The sequence below is a fragment of the Tamandua tetradactyla genome, chromosome 16, assembly GCF_023851605.1.
Source record: "Tamandua tetradactyla isolate mTamTet1 chromosome 16, mTamTet1.pri, whole genome shotgun sequence".
Lineage (NCBI taxonomy): Eukaryota > Metazoa > Chordata > Mammalia > Pilosa > Myrmecophagidae > Tamandua > Tamandua tetradactyla.
The window spans coordinates 5,768,830-5,794,816 of record NC_135342.1 but is presented as its reverse complement, the minus strand read 5'-3'; the positions used below and the strand labels follow the sequence as shown (position 1 = coordinate 5,794,816).

At 45.7% G+C, this 25,987-nt stretch overlaps 1 protein-coding gene across 1 annotated transcript in view; it reads right to left on the bottom strand.

Moving 5' to 3' along the window:
• NLRP12 (NLR family pyrin domain containing 12) overlaps positions 1 to 20,425 on the bottom strand; it is a 44,156-nt gene extending 23,731 nt beyond the window's left edge. The window contains exons 1-4 of the mRNA XM_077130840.1: positions 19,968 to 20,425; positions 14,677 to 14,757; positions 5,007 to 6,702; positions 542 to 712 (exon numbers count right to left, since the gene is read on the bottom strand). Coding sequence (XP_076986955.1) covers positions 542 to 712; positions 5,007 to 6,702; positions 14,677 to 14,757; positions 19,968 to 20,244 — 2,225 coding nt within the window. The 5' untranslated portion in view covers positions 20,245 to 20,425. The remainder of the gene's footprint in view (positions 1 to 541; positions 713 to 5,006; positions 6,703 to 14,676; positions 14,758 to 19,967) is intronic.
• Between the last annotated feature and the right edge of the window lie 5,562 nt (positions 20,426 to 25,987).

The following is a 25,987-nucleotide window of genomic DNA, read 5'->3' as shown; positions in this document are numbered from 1 at the left end:
TGGACCTGTATACTCCAGAATTGTGAGACAATGTACTTCTGCTGTTTAAGCCAGCTAGTCTGTAGTAGGTTGTCCTAGAAGCCCTGGTAAACTAAGACGACTGGTTTAGAGTATCTGATTCCCAGTAAGCACACCCACAGATGTTCATGCACTTATTCATTGACACTTATTACACATATAATACAGATAGATAGATAGATGGATGGATGGATGGATAAATAGATGGATGGACGAATAGATAGAATGATATGGCAAATGTTGCAAAATGTCAAAAGTTGGTAGACCTGGGTGTCTGGATGAATTTTCTGTATGGATTTTGTATTATTGTTGAAAAATAATACACGCAATTTTTTTTTAATTGAATCTGGTATTATGGTGAAGATTGGAGGAGACAAGATTCTAGACAAAGTGACTGGCAAGGAGAAGACAGAAATAATGAAAGTAAGAGAGCAATACCTGAACTTTCCCCATCAATCTCCATCTTATGTCCTTTCTGTCTCAGTTCCAAGCTAGAGGAACTCAGAGACCAGCCTGGACTCACCTCAGATTCTGAAGTTTGCAGTTGGGGTGTCTGAGCCCCTGACATAGCAGCTTCACGCCACGGCTTCCCAGGGCATTACGGTACAAAACCAGCTCTATCAGGTGAGGATTGGTGCACAGGGTGGTGGCAAGATGTTCACTGTAGGCAACGGGCAGAATGTTCCTCTCTGGTCTGAATGAAGGAAAGACAGGCCAAGTCTAGTTTTACTGGTAGCTTTGCAATGATTATGTTTGATAATTTGTTACTCCATAATTTATTTGTTACTTCATAATTTATTAAGCATTTTATTGTCCTTTATTTCAATTTATATTCATAATGACCCAGTGTTACCCACCCAAGGGTCCCATAGCTAGTAAGTAGTAGAAACCAGACTTGAATCCTTGGATCAGGGATGGATAGTAGATTTCATCTCACGGACACACTCTGATGGGTTGCTGCCGAGGGCACTGTCTTGGAAAGAAGGAGACCTCGTTTGGGTGCATCAAGAGAGGAGGTTGGATCCAATTAGCAAAGTCATGCTGGGTCAGGAGGAGAAAATAGCAGCACGTGCTTGTTCTTATCCGTCAGGCTAGACCAGTGTTTCTCCACTTTTCTGTGCATAAGGATCAACTATGGATCTTCTTAAACATGTAGATCAAATTCAGTAGGTCCAGGTGGGACCCTGGTTTCTGGTTTTAATAAACTCCCAGGTGCTTCTGGTCCAAAAGTACGGAACACAGAGCTAAGGCCACGCCTCCCAGGTCAGTGTTCTTTGCATTTTATTATCAGTCTATCAGACACCATTTATTGAGCTTTTACTTGGGTCAGTCACTTTTCTCTACATCCCTCCCACCCACAAGCCTATGATGTTGATGAGAAGAAGACACAGAGACTCAGGGAACTGAATGGCCTGCCCAAGGCTTTACAGCTCAGGCAGGACAAAGCCAAGATTCACACATCTCCTGACTCCTAACTCAGTGTCTTCATTTCTGTTTGTTTTGTTTTGTCTCTCTCCGCTATACCACTGCTCCACAGAGTAACCAATGTTACTAGAGTAAAACTGTTTATGAAAGGAAGAAGTAGGATCTCTTAGGATAAAATTGGCTATGGTGTCATGGGGAAAGGAAGAACTTTGATTCAATCTGTTATACCTGAGTTCAAATACATTTCTATGAGTACAAGCAAATTATATACCTTCTGTGATCTTGATTCCTCATCATAAAACAAGGAGAGGATAACAACAGCCAATATCCTTGAAGCACTTTTACCTGCCTGCACTTAGCAAATGTTAATGTCATTTAATCCATGCAGTTTCCTATAAGGGACCTAATACTTCCATTGTTGAGATGAGGAAACTGTTACTTAGAAGCATCATTTTCAAGGTCATGCTTTACGTAAGGGATGGAGTTGGGATTTGCAGTCTTCTACTTGATTCTGAAGACTGTCTCCATTTTAGCTTCCCAGTTTAACTTATCAGCTGTAGAACTTTGGCCAAGTTGTCTTAATCTTGAATTTCAGTTTCCTCATTTGTAAAATGAAAAAAACGATGGCCCTTCTTGTTATGGATTGAATCATAGCTCCCAAAAAGACATGTCCAAGTCCTAACCTCTGGTCCCATGAATGGGACGCTATTTGAAAATAGGATGTGTGAAGATGTTGCACGTTAAGATGAGGTCATACTGGAAAGGGTGGCCTCTAAACCCATCATGGCTTGTGTCCTTATAAAAAAAGGAAAGTGGGACAGAGATGTAGAGAGACAGAGAGAAGATGGCCATATGATCGGCAGAGATCAAGTTCTGCCACAAAGCCAAAGAAGGTCACGAGTGGCTGGTAGTCCACCCCCCAACCCCACAGACTTCAGAGGAGGTCCAGCCACATCAACACCTTGGTTTTAGACTTCTGGCCTTCAGAACTATGAGGCAATACACTTGTGCTGTTTTAAGCCACCCAGTCCTAGGAAACTAAGACTACCCCCAGCATTGTTGTCTGCCTTACATAAATGACTACCTGATGAATGCTTAAGGAGAATCAGGCTGGGGTCAAGAATCGGCCTGGCTCATGTAGCATAGGGTGCAATACGTAGCCAAAAAAAGGTCTCCTAATTTACTTCTAGTTACATGGTCTGTCTTAATTTATAATAAGGGGTCTTAAGCCCACTAGAGACATAGATTCTTGCAGGTGTAATAAGATCACTACACTTAGAGCACCCCCGAGGCCATGCTCTGGGATGACAATGAAACTAGTAACATTCATTGAGTTCTTACCCTGTCCCCAGCACAGCGCTCTCCTAAAAGGAAGGGATTAAAGTCTCCTATTCCGGGCAAAGAAATGAGTCTCAACAAGGAGAGTGCCTGGCTCAAGGCATTTGGGGATGCCAACCCTTATATGTCTGATTCCAAAGCCCAGACTCTGAACTCTTCCGTCCACGGCATTGTTTTGGTAGCACAGTAATTTAAAATCCTGGGCACATGGCCCCAAATAAAACGATTTAGTATAATTTATGACATCTGGGCCAGTGAGGATCCTGGCTACCAAAATTATTCCATTTGGGATGCAGAGTCAGGAAGAGCCAAGCAGAGTCTGATGAATGGAAATGAGTCCCAAATTAGAGTGGGGTCAAAACCTGGACTGCTGACATATTACCTCGATTAGTCTGCATCCCCTGGGTCTTTGCACTTCATTTTTTGGGGGGAAATAATTTCAACTTACAGGACGGCTGCAAAAATATACAAAACTCATACAGAGAACTCCAAGATAATCCCCACCCAGATATCTAGATCCACCAATTTTTAACATGTCACATTTACTGTTATCATTCTATCTATCCATCTATATATCTATCAATCTGGTTTCTAAACCTTTGACAGTAGGTTGTATAAGTTATGCTCCATGAACATTTCCCAAGAACAAAGATATTCATATATGTATCCACCTAAGTACAGTGATCAAGTTCAAGAAATTTAACATTGATGTCAAGCTAACTTCTGTATCCCAAATTTTTTCATATGTCCCAATAATGTCCTTTCAGATCTATCTTTTCTCCTCCATTCTTAGATTCATTTGCACATGCTTTTCCCTCTTCCTAGAATCCCACCTCCCTCCTCGATGTCCTCGTGGCTGGCTCTTTCTCTTCACTGAGCTCAGTAGCAGACATTCGCTGAGCTGACTGAGAGGGGCCTCAGAATGAGCTCCACCCCCACCAGTACATCTTCAATATGGCACAAGTACCCAGGGATCTTGGGGTGGGGCTCCAGTGACCCATTACTGACCAGCTTGATGATGGCCTGTGGTAGTTAGATTCAGTTGTCAACTTGGCCAGGTGAAGGCACCTAGTTCTGTTGCTGTGGACATGAGCCAATGGTACGTGAACCTCATTTGTTGCTAATTACATCTGCAGTCAGCTAGGAGGTGTGCCTGCTGCAATGAATGATGTTTGACTTAATTGGCCGGTGCTTAAATGAGAGAGCGCAATGTAGCACAGCCCAAGCAGCTCAGCATACCTCATCTCAGCACTTGCAGCTCAGCCCAGGCCTTTGGAGATGCAGAAAGAAATCACCCTGGGGAAAGTTGTTGGAACCCAGAGGCCTGGAGAGAAGACCAGCAGAGATCACCCTGAGCATTCCCACATAAGGAAGAACCTCAGATGAAAGTTAGCTGCCTTTCCTCTGAAGAACTAACAAAATAAATCCCCTTTTATTAAAAGCCAATCCATCTCTGGTGTGTTGCATTCTGGCAGCTAGCAAACTAGAACACGGCCCCTTAGCTGGAAGCTCTTCCCACCTGGCCTTGCTGGGACTGTCACCCAAATAAGCTCCATGCATCAAATTCTCATTTCTAAAATTACTCCTTGGGGAACCTAAGCCAAGGCAAAGTCTTGCCTTCACTTCCTCAGAGTCCTTTGTTGGCCATCCCTTCAACATGGCTTCTCCCCCTCAAGTCACTCTCTTTCCCATTACCTGTTTTATATTCCTCATAGTAATCTCTCCTGGAACCTATCATTTTTCACTTATTTGCTTGCTTGTTAGCCTGTTCATTTCTTTACCATCTATGTCCCTTCTCATTAGGAGATCTGCACCAGCAGGGACACTGGCTGCCTCATTCACTCTGTCCTCAACCCTCAGGAGAAAGCCTGCACCATAAATAGAAGGCACTGATTAATATTTATGGTGTGAACAAATTTCTCCATGACATCAGCCCCCAGTTAAGTTCTAAGGAATATTGTGAAGACCAGGATCCTCGCCTTCAGTGCTATTGACATTTCGAGCCAGATCATACATTGTACTAAGGCTGAGTCCTGTGTGTTGTGGGGTATTGGGCAGCACCCACGGCCTCCACCCACCAGATCCCAGGAGCAACCCCTCCTCCATGCAAATGACTTCAGGTATTGCCACATGTCTCTTGGAGGGACAAAATCACCCCCCACCCCACTGAGGACCGCTGGTTAAGAGCATGGGCTTGGAGAGCCATCTCTCCAGAAGGTACTTACGACGGCGCCTGCAGTGTCTGGGGACCCGAGGTCCCTCTCACCCTGTCGTCTTCGTCTGCACTGAAGGTGGTCCCATTCAGATGCAGCACCAGGGCACTCCTGCAGTTCCTCACGCAGAACGAAGAGACCATGTGCTCCATTTTAGTGGCAATGTTGCTGACCACAACCACTTGGAAATGGCTCAGGGCCTGTTGGATGAATTCCTCTTCCTGGATCTCATACAAACAACTGAACAGCTCCAGAGAGCCTCTCTGCAGGGTGGAGCCCTCACTCTGAGCTTTGCTTTGGATCCATTTCAGCAGTTCCATCTTGATGTGCGGCGAGACCTTCCAGCAAAGACTCTTCTCCACATAGCTTCTCGTCTGCTCGTTCAGGAGGCCAAACAGAAAGCGGACCGTGAGTGCCAGGGGGCTCCTCTCACACAACCCGTATTCAGCCAACAGCCTATTCACGTTTTGCTCTGGGTCCGACCCACTGTCCCTGCCATCTAGGATATAGTACATGGCAGCAAAGAACTCCTGGAAACTCAAGTGGATGAAGCTGTAGAACTTTTCACAGTTGATGTCCTTCTGGAAGATGTTCATATTAAGGAAGGCAGAGACATCTGCCCCATCTAGGCCATGTCTCCTGAGGTCCTGCTCCTCAAACAGGACCTTCTGATTCCAGAGGCCGTCCACTGCCAAGGAGCACAGCTGTCTCTGGTTGGGTGGGGGCAGGTGGGAGGGCGTCCCTGGCTTGGGTTGCATCAGACTCAGAAGGTAGAGCATGTACACAGCTGTGGTGGTCCTGGAGGTCTGTCTCAAAAGCTCTCCGTCCTCCAGCTGCTGCTTGAGACAGGTGCAAATGACCCAGCACACCATGGGGACAAAGCATAAGGTGAAGAGGGGCTCATTGTCTCTCACAAAGTTGAAGACTTGGGCAGCCTGCTCTGCATTGCGGAAATACTTGTAGAAATACTCCTTCCTCTCTGCCTCGGAGAAGCCCAGAATCTCAACATGCCGCGGGTGCTCCAGCAAGCGGTGGAGCTTCTCCAAAGCCGAAGGCCGAGTGGTGATCAGCAAAGACAGTTCAGGAAGCAGCGTCTTCCGAATCAGGCTGCTAAGGATAAGCTCTGTGGGCTGTTTCTCCCCGCAGTGGAGGAGCCAGGGTCCCTGAGGATCATGGAAAGAGGGCTTGAGCTCATCAAAGCCATCGATGATGAAAAGGAGGCGCTCAGGAGGCCCGATGAGCTCCTTCGGTGCACTCAGCTCCGGCCAGCAGCTGAAGAGAAGGTCTTGCAGGCTCCGTTGGGTGCTCTGGTTCATCTCCCTGCAGTTGATGTAGAAGAGATAATCAAACCTGCCTTGGAAGAGCCTCCCCTCGGCCCAGTCCAGCATCACCTTGTGGGCTAGCATGGACTTGCCCATCCCTGCTGCCCCTTGTAGGACCACAGTGCGGGGTGGCTCGGGCCGCTCCTCGTCTGGCTCGAAGAGGGACTCCACCTGGATGGGGCTGGCCTGATACTCCACAGTTCTCGCATGTCCCCTGCCCATGGCTAACAGCTTCTGCTGGGTCAGCACGGGATTTGAGTGTTCCTTCACCAGGACGAGCCGTGTGTACCGGTGGCTGATGTTGACACACTCTCCCAGGCGGGCGTTGCGGTCTTCCATCAGCCGGAATTTCCTCCGGACATAGTCCCGGTAGGTTTCCTGGGGACCTAGGGGAGAGGAATGAGGGGTCCGTGGAAGACGTGTCAGCAACCTTTAATGAAGTCATTGCTTAATGCAAAGCATGCTCTAGTGTCTGTTTGTTCTGAAATAGCTTTGGGACAATTCTTAAGACGGAGCTTGAGAATCTTGGTACTTTACAAGAATATTTTTCCTTTCTTGTGGGAAGCAGTGGCATTATCACTGATCTGTCTTGTGCATGTGAGGGCTGGTGCCATGGACAGCAGCGCCATGTCACCAGGGAGCTGGTTAGAAATGCAGAATCTCTCTCAGACCCTACCCCAGACCTACGCATTCACAAACTGCATTTCTTCTTCTTTTTTTATTAACAAAACCAATCAACATACAATATGAACATTCTTTTTTTCTTATCACAGAGTTGTATATTCATCATCATGATCATTTCTTAGAATATTTGCATCAATTCAGAAAAAGAAAACAGAAAAAAATTCACACATACCATACCCCTTACCCCTCCCTGTCATTGACCACTAGCATTTTAATCTACTAAATTTATTTTAACATTTGTTCCCCCTATTATTTATTTATTTGTAATCCATATGTTTTACTCATCTGTCCGTAAGATAGATAAAAGAAGCATCAGATGCAAGGTTTTCACAAACACACAGTCACATTGCAAAAGCTTTATCATTATACAATCATCTTCCAGACACATGACTACTGGAACACAGCTCTGCATTTTCAGGCACTTCCCTCTAGCTTCTCTGTTATGCCTTAACTAAAAAGGTGATATCTGCATAATACATAAGAATAACCTCCAGGATAACCTCTTGACTCTGTTTGGAATCTCTCAGCCATTGACACTTTATTTTGCTCATTTCTCTCTTCCCCCTTTTGGTGGAGAAGGTTTACTCAATCCCTTGGTGCTGAGTCCCAGCTCATTCTAGGATTTCTGTCCCACGTTGCCAGGAAGGTCCACACCCCTGGGAGTCATGTCCCGTATAGAGAGGGGGAGGGCAGTGAGTTTGCTTGTCGTGTTGGCTGAGAGAAAGAGGCCACATTTGAGCAACAAAAGAGGTTCTCTTGGGGGTGACTCTTAGGCCTAAGTTTAAGTAGGCTTAGCCTATACTTTGCAGGATTAAGTTTCATATGAACAAACCCCAAGATTGGGGGCTCAGCCTATTGCTTTGGTTGTCCCCACTGCTTGTGAGAATATCAAGAATGCTCCACTTGGGAAAGTTGAATTTTCCCCCTTTCTCACCATTCCCCCAAGGGGACTTTGCAAATACTTTTTTATTCACTGTTCAAATCCTTCTGGGATATATCAGGGCATAACTTTGAACAAACCTACAAAAATCTCATGCCCTACTCAAGATTCCATGTACTTATGCTGTTCAATTAAGCTGTCCACATAAGTTATATTAGGAAATGCAGTAGTCAAAATATAAATTTTGTACCAAATAAACATTTTTTTGCTTTAGTCTCACATATAGGTTTAAGTTTTAAAATATTAACTACCCTCTATTTTCAACACCCTGCATTATTGACATTCCTTTGTTCTTCCTCATGCAAAACATTTAAAAATTTGTACATTTAGTCACTATCATTATATACTCTAGGCATTCCTACGTTACACCATCTCAGTCTTTACTGTTTATCTTTCCTTCTGATTTCATTTGTGCCCCCAGCCCTCCTCCCTGTATCATTTTCACATTGAGCTTCATTCAGTGTTCTAACATTATTGTATTACAGTTAGGTAGTATTGATCTATCCATTTCTGAATTTTTACAATCAGTCCTGTTGCACAATCTAATCCCTTCAGTTCCAATGACCCAATATCTACCCTATTTCTATCTCCTGATGACCTCTGTTCTTAACTGAAATTATCCAAGTTTATTCACTAACGTCAGTTCATATCAGTGAGACCATATGGTATTTGTCCTTTTGTTTCTGGCTAATCTCACTCAGCATAATGTCCTTAAGGTCCATCCATGTTGTTACATACTTCATAACTTTATTCTGTCTTACAGCTGCATAGTATTCCAGCGTATGTATACACCACAGCTTACAAACTGCATTTCTAAAAGCACAGTTGTGTTGTCTGCATGCACACTGAAGTTTGAGGAGCACTGCTCTAAAGTTTTCCATGATCCCTTTGAAAAAAAGGGAACACACATCGCCACTGAAGGTGGAGAATTTACATGTCCTGTACATTCTTCACTTGAAGTCTCCGTAGGAAACCCTGCTTGACACAGATGTCTATGCATAAACTAGGGCTATGTTTCTCAAACGGGGACGATGGGTTCCCCAGGGCGCATTTGGCAGTGTCTGGAGATCTTTCTTTGGTTGTTACAATTGGGGGCGGCTACTGGCCTCTAGTGGCCAGGAGGGCTGCTGAACAGAGTCTGGAGATAATTGCAGCTATAGAGTCTGTGAGCTTTCACCCTTTCACCCATCCCAACCCCAAGCGGGGCCCTCTGCTTGGCGCCCAGGCTGTTGCTGCTGGGAAAAAGCCGACCGCTGGTAGGAAAACCAAGAAAGAGAGGAGGCAACCTGTGGTTTTGATTTTGTATTTGACAGGAGATAAAGAGGAAAAATGAACCTCTGTGACAAGTCGTGCCTTCATGTCCTAAAATTTCCATCTGCTGACGGCGAAAAGAATCAAAATAGATTCCAGCCAAGGAAGACCGTTTTATGCTCGGCCAAATGTGAAAAAGAGAGGAACTTAATTTACATTATCCCCAGCTCCTGAAGCAGCAAAGTTAGAAACATAAATAACAAATAGATTTTTTAGTGTAAGTACTTCCCAAATAGTGCCTGGAATATACTTATACCAAAAAAAGAAAAAAAAAAGTTCACTAGTTATCTGAAATTCAAATTTATCTGGATGTCTTGTGTTTTTATTTGCTGCCCATCACAAACTTCTCCTGACCATAATATCGGTTTACCTAACTGATAAGTTTTCAGGCTCTGAGTTGGTACCCAAATGCCACTCCTGCCCGCTTGCGTGCCCATGCCCCCTTACCTAGCCCGATTCTTCCTCCCAGTAAACAGAGGGCAGCCACAGTTCCTGCCCCAGAATGCTGTAAAGATGAAACGAGGAGCCTAGGACACGGTCTTTTCTCAAATGTTAGCAGTGTTAGCCTAAGTCAGGAGCCGGCACGCTTTCTGCAAAGGGCCGGGTGGTAAATATTTTAGGCTTGTGGGTCGCATGAGCACTGTTGCAACTACTTACCTATGCAGCTGTGTTGTTAAAGACATACACAAATGAATGGGCACAGCTGTGTCCATAAAACCTTATAGCTATGGGAATTGGGCTGGGTTTGGTCCGTAGGTTGTGGTTTGCCTGCCCTATTCTAAACAAAGCATTCTTTCTATCAGCGATAACAGCTTGTTATCACTTAAGTAACATTACTAAAATTGTCCAGTCGTTCATCTGACAAATATTTATGAAGCACCTACTATGTATCGTATGCCAAACACTGTTCTCCGGACTGGGATATAGCAGTGAGCGAGACTGACAAACACTCTGCCCTCGAGTAACCTACCTTCTAGTGGCAGGCTCAGAAAAAAAATCATAGCAATAGTGTAATGTAATATGACATGTTATAATACATCATAATGAGATATTATAATACATCATAATGAGATTTATAATACATCATAATGAGATTTATAATACATCATAATGAGATATTATATTACATATAATGTAATATGACATGTTATGATACATCATAATGAGATATTATAATACATCATAATGAGATATATATATCTCATCATAATGAGATATTATCACATAACATATATCATATGTTATGTGATATACATATCACATAACATATGAATTTTAGTGACATGATATAATAAAATAAATACATGATAAAATGATAAACAATAAATAGAATGATATGACCTGACACTAAAATATAACACTGTACATGACTCTACTCTACACTATATTAGAAGCTATGATATGGTAGCAATGAAAAGCACTAGGGAGAAAAGTCAAGCCAGATAAGGAGATGGAAAGTGAAGGGATGCAGTTTTTACAAGGGCAAGTGAAAAGACAGGGAGAGCCAAGGACCACCTGGTGATGGCAGTGCAAAGGTCCTGAGGCAGGGAATGCCCGATGCTTTAGTCATGGCTGGGAGGGCTGGAAGGAAGAGGCATTGGGGAAGGTGGTAGGAGATGAGATGGGAGGTGCAGGTAAAGGTGCAGGCAGCGCTCAGTTCACACTGGAGTCTTTTCAGCCACGAGAAAGACAAGATTTTATGCCTCAGTATGATGGGAAGCCATGGCCAGTTTGCTCACGGAGAGCTGACGTGTTTCTAAGTGATGGCTCTGGTTGCTGAATGGAGACGAGAGTTTCGGGGGCAAGAGCGGAAGCAGAGGCTGGCACGTTGCAATAAGGTCATTATTGTAACACTACCTGGAAAGGGGCCTTGCGCCCACACTTCTGAACCCCTAGAAATGAGAGCATCCAGGATTTGCATGTGAGCTGGGCATGGACGCAAAACAGGAAGTTGTGTGGTAGGCACACGGCGCGAGCCTACATCCGGGCAGCATTCAAGCGGCACAAACCCGCGGGGGAGTCAAACCACACAGGGCCTGGTTGCTCAACATCGAAAAGGGGAAGTGGCAACCTCCAGGAGCACGGCACTCAGCAAGGCCATCTTGGCCCCTGTTCATGGATCCTTGCACCGTGGCCCTGGGTTGAATGCCTCTGGAGACGGGATGCTCATTGCCTTCTGCTCTGGGTTGAACTGTGTTCCCCAAGTCCTAACTCCCTTACATGTGAACGTGACCTTATTTGGAAACAGGTCTTTGCAGATGTAAATAGTTAAGATGAGGTCATTTTGGATTAGGGTGGACCTTGAACCCATTATGACTGGTGTCCTTATAAGAAGAGGGACATTTGAACACAGAGATGGAGCCACAAAGAGAAGGCCATGTAAAGACAGAGGCAGAGGTTGAAGTTAAGCTGCCACGAGCCAAGGGACCCTGGGGTCATCAGAAATGGAGAGAGACCAGGAAGTCTCCTCCCTTAGAAGCTTCCAAGACAGTGTGGCCCTGCTGACCTGGATTTCTGGCCTCTACAAGTATGAGAGAATAAATTCCCGTTGTCTTGAGGCACCCAGTTTGCTGTGGCAGTCCTAGGAAACAAGTCCGAGGAAACAAGGACTTCCAAGGAGATGGTATTCATTTTCTATTGCTGCTCCCACAAATTACCATAACTTCAGTGGCTTAAAACAACACCCATTTTCTGGCTCTTAGTTCTGAAGTTTGGAAGCTTGGGTGGACTCAGCTGGTTCCTTTGCTGGGAGGTCCTCATTCAAAGTGAGGGTGACAGCCTCTTGGGCTCTTGTCTGTAGGTTCGGGGGGACGATCTGCCTCCAAGCTCAGCCAGATTGTTGGAAGACCCCAGTTCCTAGAGGATCTATGCCGGAGGTGCCCGTTTCCACGCTCTAGCAGTCACTCTCAGCTCCAGGTTCTCTCCTGTCCATGTGAGAGCCAGCAGGACAGGAAACAGGGACCCATCTCCTGCTTGGACTCTCTCTATTCTCCCCTTCCACCACATCTGCCTTTTTCCAGCTGGAGAAGCTCCTCTACTTTTGAAGGTCACATGAGTTCAGATTGGATATCCCAGCATGGATAGTCCAGGGTCCTGTCCCTACTTTAAAGACATCTGCAAATTCTCTTTTCCACATATGTAGCAAAACATATGCACACGACGCACGGGCAAGGTCGTAAGCGACCAGTGCTGCTGACCACAGGAGTAATAAATCATCGTCCATCATTAGTGTTCTTGACATAACGGGTATCGCTTATTGAGTGTTGACACGGGGCTGAGTCCATTATTAAATGCATCCATCCATTCAACCATAGACAATTATTTTAACATTTATTTTACTTTGTTATTCTTATTGTCGTAATATAACAGCATAATACCTCACATGTCAACCACTTTCAAGGATATGATTCATGTGATTTTGGGGGGGGGTGCAAGGGCTTGGGAGTCAAGCCCCGTCCCCCGCATGATAAGTGAGCACTCTGCCCCCAAACCACCCGTGCACCCCTTCATATATGACTCTAAAACATCAAATCCTTTTCAGCCCCAGTCACTGTCTGGGTCCCTAGTTCCCTGTCCTCCGAGCACCCGTGAGACATGGATTCTCACCCCATCCTCACGGCAGCCCGAGGAATGAGGTGCCATTTCACAAAGGGGAAAACTGAGGTTCAGAGAAGCGGCAATCCAGCTCATCATGGTCATAGCAGGAGACCGAGCTAGGGCTTGGACCCACTGACCACCCACGGAGCTGACATCCACCCTGGGATGAGAACACCAAACCAAACCAAACCAAACCAAACCCCTCAGAAACCGAGAGAAAGAAGATTGTAGTGCCACATGTTTTAAAAAAAATGAAATGTAATTCTAAAAAATTCCAAAACACTGTGATGAGCAACATATCTAAATTTTACATGAAGACAGGACCTGGCAGTGCCACGCCGAGCCCTACTGGAGCCTGAGGCAAAGGAAACATCAGTAAAATCGGTCTTGCATTTGTTTTGTGTGGCATGGGGAGCTGGAAGCTAAGCCGCCCTGCTGCAAGGGGAGCTCGGCTCGGGCTGGGGTTGGGCTGTTAGGAGCAAAGCGTCGGCCACAGTGGGCCTAGAGGCCATGTTCCCCAAAGGGGGCCCGGCCCGTGGGAGACTCCCCAGGTTGGTGGCACTTTTTAATGCTGTGGATCAGGAGGGCGGACTTGAATGAAATTGTGCCTTGGTTGGGTGACAGCGCGTTTAACACAGTGGTGTCTGATGCTTGGGGACAGAGTGACGCCCTCCCCCAAAGACGTGCACGCCGCCTCCCCCTGCCCCCGGGACCCGAGTGTCTTCCCATCCCTGGTCAAAGGGGCTTTGCGGTGGGATTAGGTCAAGGACCTTGAGAGCGAGATTCTTCTGGGAGGTGCGGGGGACCCAGAAGAATTAGGCAAGTGTCCTGATAAGGAAGAGAGGGAGGCGGGAGGGTCTGAGATGCAGGGGCGCCAAGGGAAGCAGGAGTGCCCAAAGAAGGCAGGTGTCTCGAAGCGGGGAAAGGGGACGAGGGACCCTACCCTGGAGCCCCCAGAAGAAGGGCAGCTCGGTTTTAGCCCCACGAGACCCACTTTTGGAGTTCTGACCTCCAGAACGATAGTCATGCCTGTGTGCTGTGACGAGCCACCGAACTGCTGGCGCTGTGTCCCAGCAGTGGTAGGAAACTAGCAGAGGGGTTGTGGTTGAAGGTGTTTCCTGGGCACACCCCTGTGTTGGAGGGTGAAGGGAAAGGAGGGGTCCAATTTGGGTCAAAGTGGCTCATGAAGGGCAAGAGAGGAGAGCAGCTGTCGGAGCAGGCGATGGGGAAGACACAGGAACAGTGCGGGCTGCCCCCGGGGTGGTGGGGAAATCATCCTCTTTCCCTCTAAGTCAGGGCCTCTCAGCCTCACACACTGTGGGCCACCTGTGGGTGAATCATCTGTCACATGTGTCAAGGTGGGATGCTTAGCGGCTTCCCTGGACCCTGTCGACCAGATGCCAGGAGCATCCTCTCCAGTTGTGGCATCCAGAAGTGCCTGCAGCTAAGGCGAAGGATGCTTATAGACAGGATTTTTTTCCTGGATAAAATGATGGTCTCTTGAGGAAAAATGCCTTTTCCCTCTCTTTTTGTCCCTGCTTGTAATTCACTCATGCGAGATGCTTTGGTGACCGACCATTTTATAACCATGAGATGACGTGCCTTGGAACAGATGTCAATGTGGGGATTGGCAGAGTGGAAACAAAAGAAGAACTTGGGAGCTTGATGGTATTATTCATTCACTACATGAATTTGCAACTATCTAACTCAAAACTTCTTGTTGCATGTGAGCATTAAGTAAATGTCCTTTTTGCTCCATCTACAGTCAATTAGATATTCTGTTACTCGAAACCCAATGCGTTTAATGGATACATGCCTCATGACTCACCTTTCCTTGGAGCAACAGAAGAAACTTGCAGAGGACATCCTGACTGTCTTCTCAGGGAGGATGAGCCACCTTCTGGAGCATCTGGAAAAGAAATGCTGGGAGATCAGCTAGTACCTATATGAGTAGCACTCAGTAATATTAGCTTATAGTACATCAAATGTCCTGCATGATATCCCACTGCCCGCGCACGCCCTGGGATGTTCCATGGCCACTTCACGTCCACGGTGCTGAAAACGGAGTTCTTTATCTGGTGAACTGGATGTGGGAGGGTCCAGGCAAGGAACACAAAGATGATTCCTGGGAAAAGCTAACTGATGGGGATAGAAGTAAAAACGGTGGTTATCTCTGGAAGGTTGTCGATTTGGTAGAGGCCCTAGGGAACCTTCTGGGGTGCTGGAAATGCTCTATTTCTTAATTAGTTTGGCGACTACCTCGCAGTATACAACATGTAAATATTCATTGAATGATGAAGCTTGAGATGTGTGCACTTCACTTACAATGTGTATCTACACCCCGATTTAAAAAAAAAATTCTTAAAAAGACCAAAAATGATATCTAGGCTTTGTCTTGGCTTGAGCAAACAGATGGAAGTTGGAACATTTACTAAGATGGGGAAGACAAAAGGAGGATGGGGTTTGATGAGACAGGAAGAACAAATATGTAGAGTTCCTTTGCCATACTCACTTGAGATGACTGTGAGACACACATTGAGTAGGCAGGTGGACAGACATGTCTGGAGTTCCATAAACATAAATGTGGGCATCATTAGCCTATAGATGGTAAATAAATCCTCGATATTAGCAAATATTACCCAGAGAGAGGTAAGAAGGTCCAGAACTGTGGACTCTACATTGACACCTGTGGTAGTTAGATTCAGGTGTCAGCTTGGCCAGGTGAAGGCGCCTAGTTCTGTTCCTATGGACATGAGCCAATGGTATGTGAACCTCATCTGCAGACTGATTACATCTGCAGTCAGCTAGGAGGCGTGGCTGCTGCAATGAATGACCTTTGACTTAATTGGTTGGTGCTTATATGAGAGAGCGAAATATAGCACAGCCCAAGCAGCTCAGCACACCTCATCTCAGCACTCACAGCTCAGCCCCAGCCTTTGGAGGTATAGAAAGGAATCACCCTGGGGAAAGTTGTTGGAACCCAGGGGCCTGGAGAGAAGGCCAGCAGAGATCATCCTGTGCCTTCCCACGTAAGAAAGAACCTCATTTGAAAGTTAGCTGCCTTTCCTCTGAAGAACTAACAAAATAAATCCCCTTTTATTAAAAGCCAATCCGTCTCTGGTGTGTTGCGTTCCGGCAGCTAGCAAACTAGAGCAATAACCAAGTCCTGTTGATTCTATTTTTTAACCTATCCCTTAAACTAGACCCTCCCTCTCTATTCTCAGGGCACTACCTTCATCTGGGACCTCGCATCTTCATTCATTCACTCATCGGTTGACTTATTCAAAAATCATTTTAAACCATTTTTTCTTTCTTTCTTTTTTTTTTTAACATGGGCAGGCACCGGGAATCGAACCTGGGTCCTCAGGCATGGCAGGCAAACATTCTTACCTGCTGAGCCACCGTGGCCCACCCAGAAATCATTTTAAAAGACTATTCCTAGACAATGTTTCTAGATATTGTGGATACTGCGATAAGATAGAGATGACATGACGAAAGCCTGCTTGTGTGAAGAACCCACAGGCTTGTGAGATGAGATACAAGTAAACAGACAACAATGAAAATGCGGGATAATAGAGTGTATGGTTTCATTTATATGAACTTCCAGAACACACAAATCTAATCTATGGTGGAAGAGACTCAAAACAGTGGTTGCCTGATGGGATTGGCTAGGAAGAAGCATAAGGAGATTTTCTGGGGTGATTCATGTTTGATACCCTCATGGGGGTTGGGATACAAGGATGTAAGCATTTTTCAAAATTTAGTAAGGGTTCACTCTGAGCCTTTCATTGCATGTAAATTTTACATCAAAAGAAAGGAAAACTTTGAACATTGAACCTTACGTAATGATTTGCAAGCTGAACCATGGGGGTGGGTAAAGTACAGGTGTCTGCACTGTCCTCCCAAATGCATAAAAAAATAAGATAGATTGATGGATAGAAACAGCAACGATAGATGGATGAACACGTGGTACAACAAGTAGAGTAAAATATTGATGACAGAGTCTGCATGGTGAACACACCAGGTTTTTCACTATAGAATTGGAGGAAGCTGAGAGACTGTGAAAGGGCAGATGAGAAGCCAGGTCTGAGGTCTTTGCTTTGGGATGTGATGTTAGAATCGATTCTCACTGAAGGAGCTGGAGTTCAGCAGACTTGCAGGGAAGAGGAAAGATCTCTTTCTTCCTGTCTCGTCAGCCTCTGCGCTCGTCTGCCTGCCTCCAACTTCCCCTCTGCAGGGAATTTCTTCTTACACCCAGATCTGACCATGTCACTTACGGAGTCAACATCTCACGGTGCCTTTCCCTAGCCCAGAGCGGACCCAGTAAGCCTGTCTCAGTCCACTGCTCTGCTGCAGCTCTTGTCCCTCCCTGAACAAGGGAGACAGAGATCCGTCTTTGAGAACTCGGCCCCTACTAAACATTCCCCACGTTTTCTCAGGCCTCTGAGATGGCGATTTCTGCTCTTTCTGCTTCCTTCTCCTGTCAAAGCCCTCGGGATTCCTCTGGTTGAAGCCCCCCACTCATATCTCACATGAAGCCTTCCCCACACGCTCAGTGTCTGACCGAGTTGCCGCTGGCCTCCCCCTGTCAAGGATCTGATCACAATGGCCTGTCTCCCCCAGTCCATGTCAGCTCTTGCCCCTCACTGCAAACTCTAAGGTCAGGGACTGTGTACCCAGCATCACCCACCACTGGTCTTCCCCCTCCTAGAAGCTTCAGGAATTTGATGCATAAACCAGTTAAATAGAGGAATGTGGTAGATGTGTGAGTCTGTAGAAGGGAGTCTCGTGTCTCTGAATTGGTGTGTTCTGTGACTGAAATTCTTTCATAGTTCACATGCTGAAGGGGTTCTACCAATTGTATATATATATAATATTGGACTATATCTATGAGTTTATGCATCTGCAAGTCAATGGGTCCATATTTCTGCATTTATTCATTCATTCTTTCATGCCACAAATAACTATGAGCACCTACTGTGTGCTAAATACTCTAGATACTGAGTCTATAGCAGCTTACACTGCCCTTTCTGAGGATCCATACTCCCTTTTGCCCCTGTCTTGCTGTGTGACCTTAGAGAAGTCTCTACAGTTCTCTGAGCATCAAGGAAGGAAAGGGATGACTCTCTGCTTAGAAGCACCTTTCCAAAACTAACATTGGGGTGGCCCATTGTCCTCTTCCTCTGTGCTGCCTCCCTCTCTCACATCCTCGACTGTGAGACTCTGAGTCTAGGGCCCTTTCCTGCCTAGAGGAAAGAGACAGGGTCTGACCTGTCTCCATGTCCCAGCATGTCCCAGCACAAAGGGGCATAGAAATTTTTTTAATTAAAAAAGAGAAATCAATGAATATTTCAGTTAAAAAAGACCTCAGTGTTTTAGTGTTTAACTCAGTGTTTCCCAAAGCATGTCACAAGGACCACCTGCATCAAAATATAGATTCCTGATGCCTTACCCAAGCCAAATCAGAACCTCCAGTGCAGGGATTTGGGGTCCCACATCTGCAACAAGACGTCCCAAGAGATTCTTATCCACAGTAATGTGTGAGAACCACTGATCTAGTCCAATCCCCTTTGTTGTCCAGATGAAGAGACAGATGTCCAGAGAGGTCTGCAGATCCTGCAGCATCACACAGGTAGAGCAGAGCAAATCTAGACACCTGGTCTACCTCAGAACCCTGGCTGCCTCCTGATTAATGAAGAGGACTCATGGTCAGATGGTTCGGGGGACGATGTTCACGAAATGGCTATCACTGTTGACACTGGAGAGAAATTTAGGCAGAAAGGGGAGACTTGGCTTTTTACTCTACACTCTTATATTAGTTGAGTTCCTTAAAGTAAGTATGTGAAATTTCTATAATCAACTGTAATTCTATAAATAATGAAATGTCATTCTATAAAATTATAAATAAACATATTGCTGATAACACTTCCATTTTCATATATTTCCCTAAGTAAAGATGTGACCCAACTTCGCCTTACCTGCTCCCCAGACCCCAAGTCCAAACGGTACTTCCAAATGTTCTCCAAGAAAGAGGTTCCGGGAGGGAGGAGGAGTCATGGAGGATAATATCTGGCCAGGCCTTGAGGGGTTCGCATCACACATTTACCGGCTCAAGAGAACCAATTGCTAATTTCTAGGAATTATGAGCCCTTGGACATCACATTGTTGGTTCGAAACCAGCCGTGTTGGGAGAATCTACACCACAGGAAATAGCAAAGGCTACAAACAAGGGCCTTAATTATTTTTCAGAAGAGCCCATGGTTAAACATGTGCCAGCACCCCACTGCCATCATACCTCCTTAGTGGTGAGACACTGAGGCTCAGGGAAGTGACTCTGCAGCCAGTTAGTGGCAGAGATTGATTATTCATTCAACAAACATTTGTCAAGGCTTCCTCTGTTCTTGACAAGAGCTGGACACAGAAATCACAGAGAGGAATCAGAACTGTTCCTGCTCTTGAGAGGCCCATGTACTGGCAGAGGAGATGGGCGAGAAATCACATTAAAAAACAGAGCCTAACTGCCATCACCACTTCCAACCATTTGCGGAGCATTGGATTAAATACTTTTTATGTATTATTTAATGAATTTTTGTCTGAGGGCAAATAATCTTTTACTGAACCTCGCTTTTCTTGTTTATATAATAAGGTCAATAATATCTTCCCTGATTCAGCATTTTAAACATGAGATGTCTTGATCTATATAATGCTATGCTCAGCGGACGGCACGTTATAGGAGGAACTCAGTAATGTTAGAACCATCGCTATTGTTCATAGGATAAAGATGTAACAAAAGAAAACTAAGAGTCCTAAGGATGTATGACAGTGGGACTTCTAACCCGGGCCGGGGAGGGCACAGGTGGGAAATGGGGACCCATAGGTGGTGGTGATGGCAGCGGGGAGGGTAAGGAATATTCAGAGGAGGAAGTACCTCCAGGGTTTTGATGGATAAAGAAGAATTTTCCAGGCAAAGAAGATAGAGGCAGGGTGTTCCCGGCAGAGGACCCAGCATGAACCAGGATAAACAGGGTGACGTCAGAAGCACAGGTCCCCAGGGCTCAGGCGTCATCAAGGAGAAGGGAATGGGTGGGACCCACCTTGCCCACCCTGCCCTCTCCTTACCCCTCACCAGGTCCTCTCTCTGTCCTTGTTCCCACAGGTCCTTCCTGTTGATCCGATCGAAGATGCTCAGCGCCAGCAGCCAGGCCTCTCCTGACCCTCGATGGGTCACAAGCAGTTGGGCCATTTCCAGAGGGCCAGCCGTCTCCATGCGTCCCCACGGGATCCTGCCTTCCCCCAGCTCTGCTGCAGTCCCCAGAAACAACTTGAACTTCTTCAGTTCCACAGCCTCGAGCTCTTCCAAGTACGTGGTCAGGCGACAGACGACACATTCTGCCATGCCCGCCTGGGGTTCAGGGCGTGGGGTGCCGTGAACGCGGGTGGGGAGAGCTGCAGGCCAGGAGGATTCTAAACACAGCTCAGTGGAGATCCCAGCACGAACATCGTCTGTGCATCTGCAGGCCAAAAGGAGGGCAGGTCTGGGGCTTGCTGCCGGCTGCCAACGCTGGGAATGAAAGAGGGGAAAGTCCTTCAGCTGAAATAGTGCTGTCTCACCCTTCACCTCCCTCCTGCCCTGCTCAGCTCACCAATGGGTGACCCCTCTGAGGAGAAGGAAGTTGGGGGGATTAAGAAATCGCAGGAGCCATTTGGCTCATGAGAAAGCCTTTTTTTTTCTGCTCCCTCTTCCGTGCTCCCCGAGCAAAACAAAGTCGTTCTCTTTCCTCCATCCTTCCTCCTCTTTTCCTTGCCTTGCAAGTATCCATGGTAGGTTATACTATTATCAATAATGAGACTTGTATCAGATTTGAATATGTGACTTGCTTTGGCCAATGAAATAGAAGCAGCTGTGACTGGGCCTCTTCCTGGCAGAAGCTTTAAGAGTCTGGTCTGGGCTAAAGCAAAAAAATGTTTATTTGGTACAAAATTTATATTTTGATTAGTGCATTTCCTAATATAACTTATGTAGATAGCTTGGTTGAACACCGTAAGTACATGGGACCTTCGGTGGGACATGAGATTTTGTTGGTTTGTCCACAGTGATGCCCTGATGAATCCCAGAGTGATTTGATCAGTGAGTGGAAAAGTATTTGCGAAGTCCCCTTTGGGGAATGGTGAGAAAGGGGGAAAATTCAACTTCCCCAAGTTGAATTCTTGATATTCTCATAAGCAGTGAGGACAACCAAAGCTATAGGCCGAGCCCCCAGTCTTGGGGTTTGTTCATATGAAACTTAACCCCACAAAGAATAGGCTAAGCCTACTTAAAATTAGGCCTAAGAGTCACCCCAAGAGAGCCTCTTTTGTTGCTCAGACGTGGCCTCTCTCTCCAGCTGACACAACAAGCAATCTCATCACCCTCCCCCTGTCTACGTGGGACATGACTCCCAGGGGTGTGGACCTTCCTGGCAACGTGGGACAGAAATCCTAGAATGAGCTGAGACTCGGCATCAAGGGATTGAGAAAACCTTCTCGACCACAAGGGGGAAGAGTGAAATGAGACAAAGTGTCAATGGCTGAGAGATTCCAAACAGAGTCGAGGTTATCCTGGAGGTTATTATTACGCATTAAATAGATGTCACCTTGTTATTCAAGATGTAGTGGAGAGGCTGGAGGGAACTGCCTGAAAATGTAGAGCTGTGTTCCAGTAGCCATGTTTCTTGAGATGATTGTGTGGTGGTGTGGCTTTCGCAGTGTGCCTGTGTGATTGTGGGGCCTTGTGTCTGATTCCCCTTTTATCTACGTTGTCAATGGATGAGTAGAACATATGCAATAGGAATGGATAATAGCGGGAACGAATGTTGAAATGAATTTAGTTTGAGGTGCTGGTGGTCGGTGGGGGGAAAGGATGAGGGGTATGGTATGTATCATTTTTTTTGTTTGTTTTCATTTTATTTCTTTTTCTGTTGTCTTTTTGTTTCTTTTTCTGAATTGATGCAGATGTTCTGGGAAATGATCATGGTGATGAATATGCAACTGTGTGATGATAGTGTGAATTACTGATTACATATGTAGAATGGAATGATCATGTGTTAAGAATGTGTTTCTTTCTTGTCATATTTTTTAAAAATTTAAAAATTAATAAAAAAAAATTAAAAAAACAAGAGTCTGGTCTAGGGGAGCTGTTTTCTCTCTTCCCTAAGTTACAGGACTGGCATACTCCAGAAAGGGGCTCTATGTCAGGCAGAATATGATTCCCCAAAGGGGACCAAGTCCCAAACCCTAGAACCTGTGACTATGGGACCTTCCACAGCAAAGGGGACTTAGCAGATTTGATTAAGAATCTTGAGATGGAGAAATTCTCTTGGATTATCTGGGGTGGGGGGGGTGGCCAGTGTCAGCTAGGGGTCCTTATAGAGGGAGGCAGGACAGTCATAGGTAGAGAAGGAGATGGGTCGTGGAAGCCGAATGCAGTTACTGCCTGGGGCGATGGTTCCGAGGAATGAGAGAAATCTCTGGAAGCTGGAAAAGGTAAGGAAATGAACTCTCGCCTAGACCCTCCAAAAAGAACTCAGCCCTGCTGACCCCTTGACATTAGCCTCATAAATTCCATTTCAAACTTCTGGCCTCCAGAACAGTAAGGTGATAAATTATTATTGTTTTAAGCCACCAATTTTGTGGTGATTTGTTACAGCAACAGTAAGAAACTAATGCAGGTCCCCTTTTCAGTGCTGGGCCAGAAAAGAAGCAGACATAGATCAGAGTCCTAGCCCACTGACCCACAATGGATTTGTACGGAAGGGAGAAGTAAATAATGTTGCTGTGAGTCTTTAAAATGGAGGAGTCATTTATTACTGAGCATACCTTGGTCTGAGCTGACTGATACAATGTTTTAACGATTTAATGATTTCTGGAAAGCCGTCAAAACAACAGGCCTCACTTACAAAGCCCTGGATGGAATTTCAACCCCAACTGCAAATGCCTTCAACAGTAAAGATACACTTTATCAGAGCTACATGAAATAGAATAGTTGAATTTCATAAGCAAAAAAGTTGAGCAAGAGAAGCCAGGTATAAAAATGTGCAAAAGGCCAGGCTGTATAATTCCATTTACGTGACGTTCAAAAACATGTAAAACTTAAAAGTAGTGGTGTTAGAAGTTATATATTGACTACCCTTGAGAGGGGGGAGGTCCTGGGAGGGACCCCAAGGGGGGCTTCGAGGAGACTCTGGCCGTGTTCTGGCTCTCCGTCCTTTGCAGGGCAGGCATGTGTTCAATCTGTGAAAGTTCATCGAGCTGTGCACACTGGATTGATTATACAAAAAGTAAAAACTTTTAAACAATGATGAGAGCAATAAAATAATTTATTTCACTTTTCATTAAATTTAAGAGTAGAATTCCCAGAGGTTTGGTTAACTCACTGGTTCAGTCTCCTCAACATGCCACTCTGATCTTCGTGACACATCCCCTTTCGTTTTCAAGACAGCTCCTGCGGCTCCAGGCATGACATGTGCCCACGTCAATTTCCAGCGAAAGAATAAAGAGCTGTTTCCCTCACGTATCTCTTTTCAGGACCATAAGCTCTCCCCAGGATCTCCCAGCAGAATTCTCACATCTCACAGACCAGAACCGGACCGTAAGCCAATTCCCGGCAAGGAGAGAGGGTAGATGCCTCGGGGTTCACAAACCGCATGGCTAAGAGGAGAAAGATGAGGGACCTACAAGAACTGCGGGCTCACCCAGCAAAAAGGACAGAAAAATGGCCATTTGTACACAACCAGTGGCATCTGTTATCAACACATTTGGGCTTTGGTATCAGAAAGATTTGCACCAGGGATGCAGTTTGATCATTTTATAACTGACTCTGGGTGACCTTGAACTCTCCTCCTTTGGAATTCTGATTTCTATTTGTCAAATGTGGTTAAGAACATGTACCTGGTAAAAATTAAAATTCAATACTTATTTATTAAGCATCGCCTACTCATTCATTGATTAAAAAAAAAAAAAGTGTGTTTACTCTGGGCCAGACCCTATGCTCCACGAAGATTTCCTGCCTTGGTAGGAAATTTAAGAAGCTATTTGCATTCAATGAGATGTGAACTAGATACATACTTATTAATCAATAAATTTTTTCACTTCTTCCTCCCTGAGTCCCATTCAACAAATTATACATTGAGTTAGCCACACTGCAGGGAGGAGGGGGCTCAAAACTCACAGTCACAGCTACAAGTGATAACAAGATTCAAGGTTTACACCATACTTTCTTAGGCACCCCTCTGAGCATCCTTGCAAAAAGCCAGGTAAGACTTGGTCCTTTAGCCCCACAGGACAGATGAGAAAACCAAGATTTGGAGAGGATGAGGTTGATGCTTGAGGTTAGTGAGCATCAGAGCCTTGTCACTCTTATCCTTAAATCCTGGGGATTAGCAGATACTATATCCTGTATCCTTTCATGCACCTGCTGAAAATCCTTCAATGATATCCCTTTGCGCTCAGAATAGAATTCAGTCTCTACCATGGCCTCTGGAGGAGAACAAATCCATTTGTGCCTCAGGACCTTTGGACGTGCTGAGCCCCCTGCCTGGAATGCTCTGCTCAGGGACCTTCCTGTGGCTGATGGTCATCATTTAACCCTCGGCACACATGTCCCCTTGCAGAGAGGCATGCCTTCACCTCCCACACATCAACTCCAACTGGTCATTTTCTACTCACATTATCCTTTTTTTATTTTCTGTATAAGAAGGATCACTTTCTGAAATTATCGAATTTGTCCATTGCTTGTGTACTGATGAACTAGTCTCAGTTCTGTCTGCCCGATGTGTCCTCCTGAAGGCAAGACCTGTACCTTTGTTCACCATTGGTCTGAGCTGCCATTTTATTCCCAGCAACTAAGGTGGTGCCTGGACTATATTAAGTGCCCAGTTTGACTTCATCAGCTCAATTTGACTTCATCATAATGAATGAATGACTCACACATTCCTGTGGCATTTTATGTATTCCAAGAAAGATAAGATAATTTCTGTCTTATCCAAGTGAAATCATGGTATCTGCTGGGGAGGAAATAAAGGATATTTTGTTAGAACAGTTGGAATGGAAGATGAGACCCTAAGGTGATGCCTAAGCATGAGGAAAGAAACTAGGTTTCCAGAAGAGAGAGGAAGGCAGCTGGGAGTGGAAGGTGGAGTTGAGATCCTATGAGAAAGTAGTGCCTTCCCTTGATCTCACCTCCCACTTCCATACAAAAGTCAGGAAATGCCTGGTGTAAGAGGATTGTTCATGGAATGTTGTGAAGATCATTTTTTCTTTCTGTCTGGATTGATGGGGGGTGGGGAGAGAAACAGAATTAGCATGAAGCAGGAGATAGAGGGAATCATGGGCATGTTAATTCACCAACGTATAAAAAACTGGGGGAGAATTTTGAATTTTCCAGAGCCATGGACTTGGAGGTCTGGATGCCAAAGAAGCCCCAACTGATATCTGGGTAACATTCATCCCAAAACTATTGGCTAAAAGGCCAAAAGGGCATGGATGGGAAATAAAAAAAAATAGAATATAGACTGCAAGGCATGTCAGAAAGACCTGTGCGTGAGGCTTGGACTTCATCCTGAGGGCGATGGGGAGACGTGAGTGGCTTTGAGCAGGGGAGGGACAGGGTGAGGTACAGGTTGGGGAAGACCCTTTAGGGTCCTCGTGGAGGATGGACCGAAGGGAGGAAGGCTGGGCTGGAAGGCTGGAGGGTGGGTCTGAGCCGGGATTGCAACCTAAGAGGAGCAGGGAGGGTGAGCAGTGAAGAGTGCTATGGCTGCGTCGGCGTCTGCAGGGGGTTGGTCTACACTTCCCCAAATGACTCACTTCCTTCCAGGCCACTGACGCGGGTGGCAGAAAGACAAATTTCTAGGATTTCAGAATCAGAACCTACTTCTGCCATCCACCTTCAGGAAAGCCCTTCTTTCTCACCAGGAGGAAGAGGTTTGGCAACCTCAGGGCCACTCCTCTAGCTGAGCTCCGTTTTGGAAACACAGGAACGAGTCCCTTCTAGCGCCTGGCTTCAAGGGCCTCACAGTGCGAAGCCAGAGGAACAGCATTTTTATTTTTTTAAAATAGCAATTCAGGAAAAGCTGAAAATGTTTCCTGGAACTCTTTTTTTT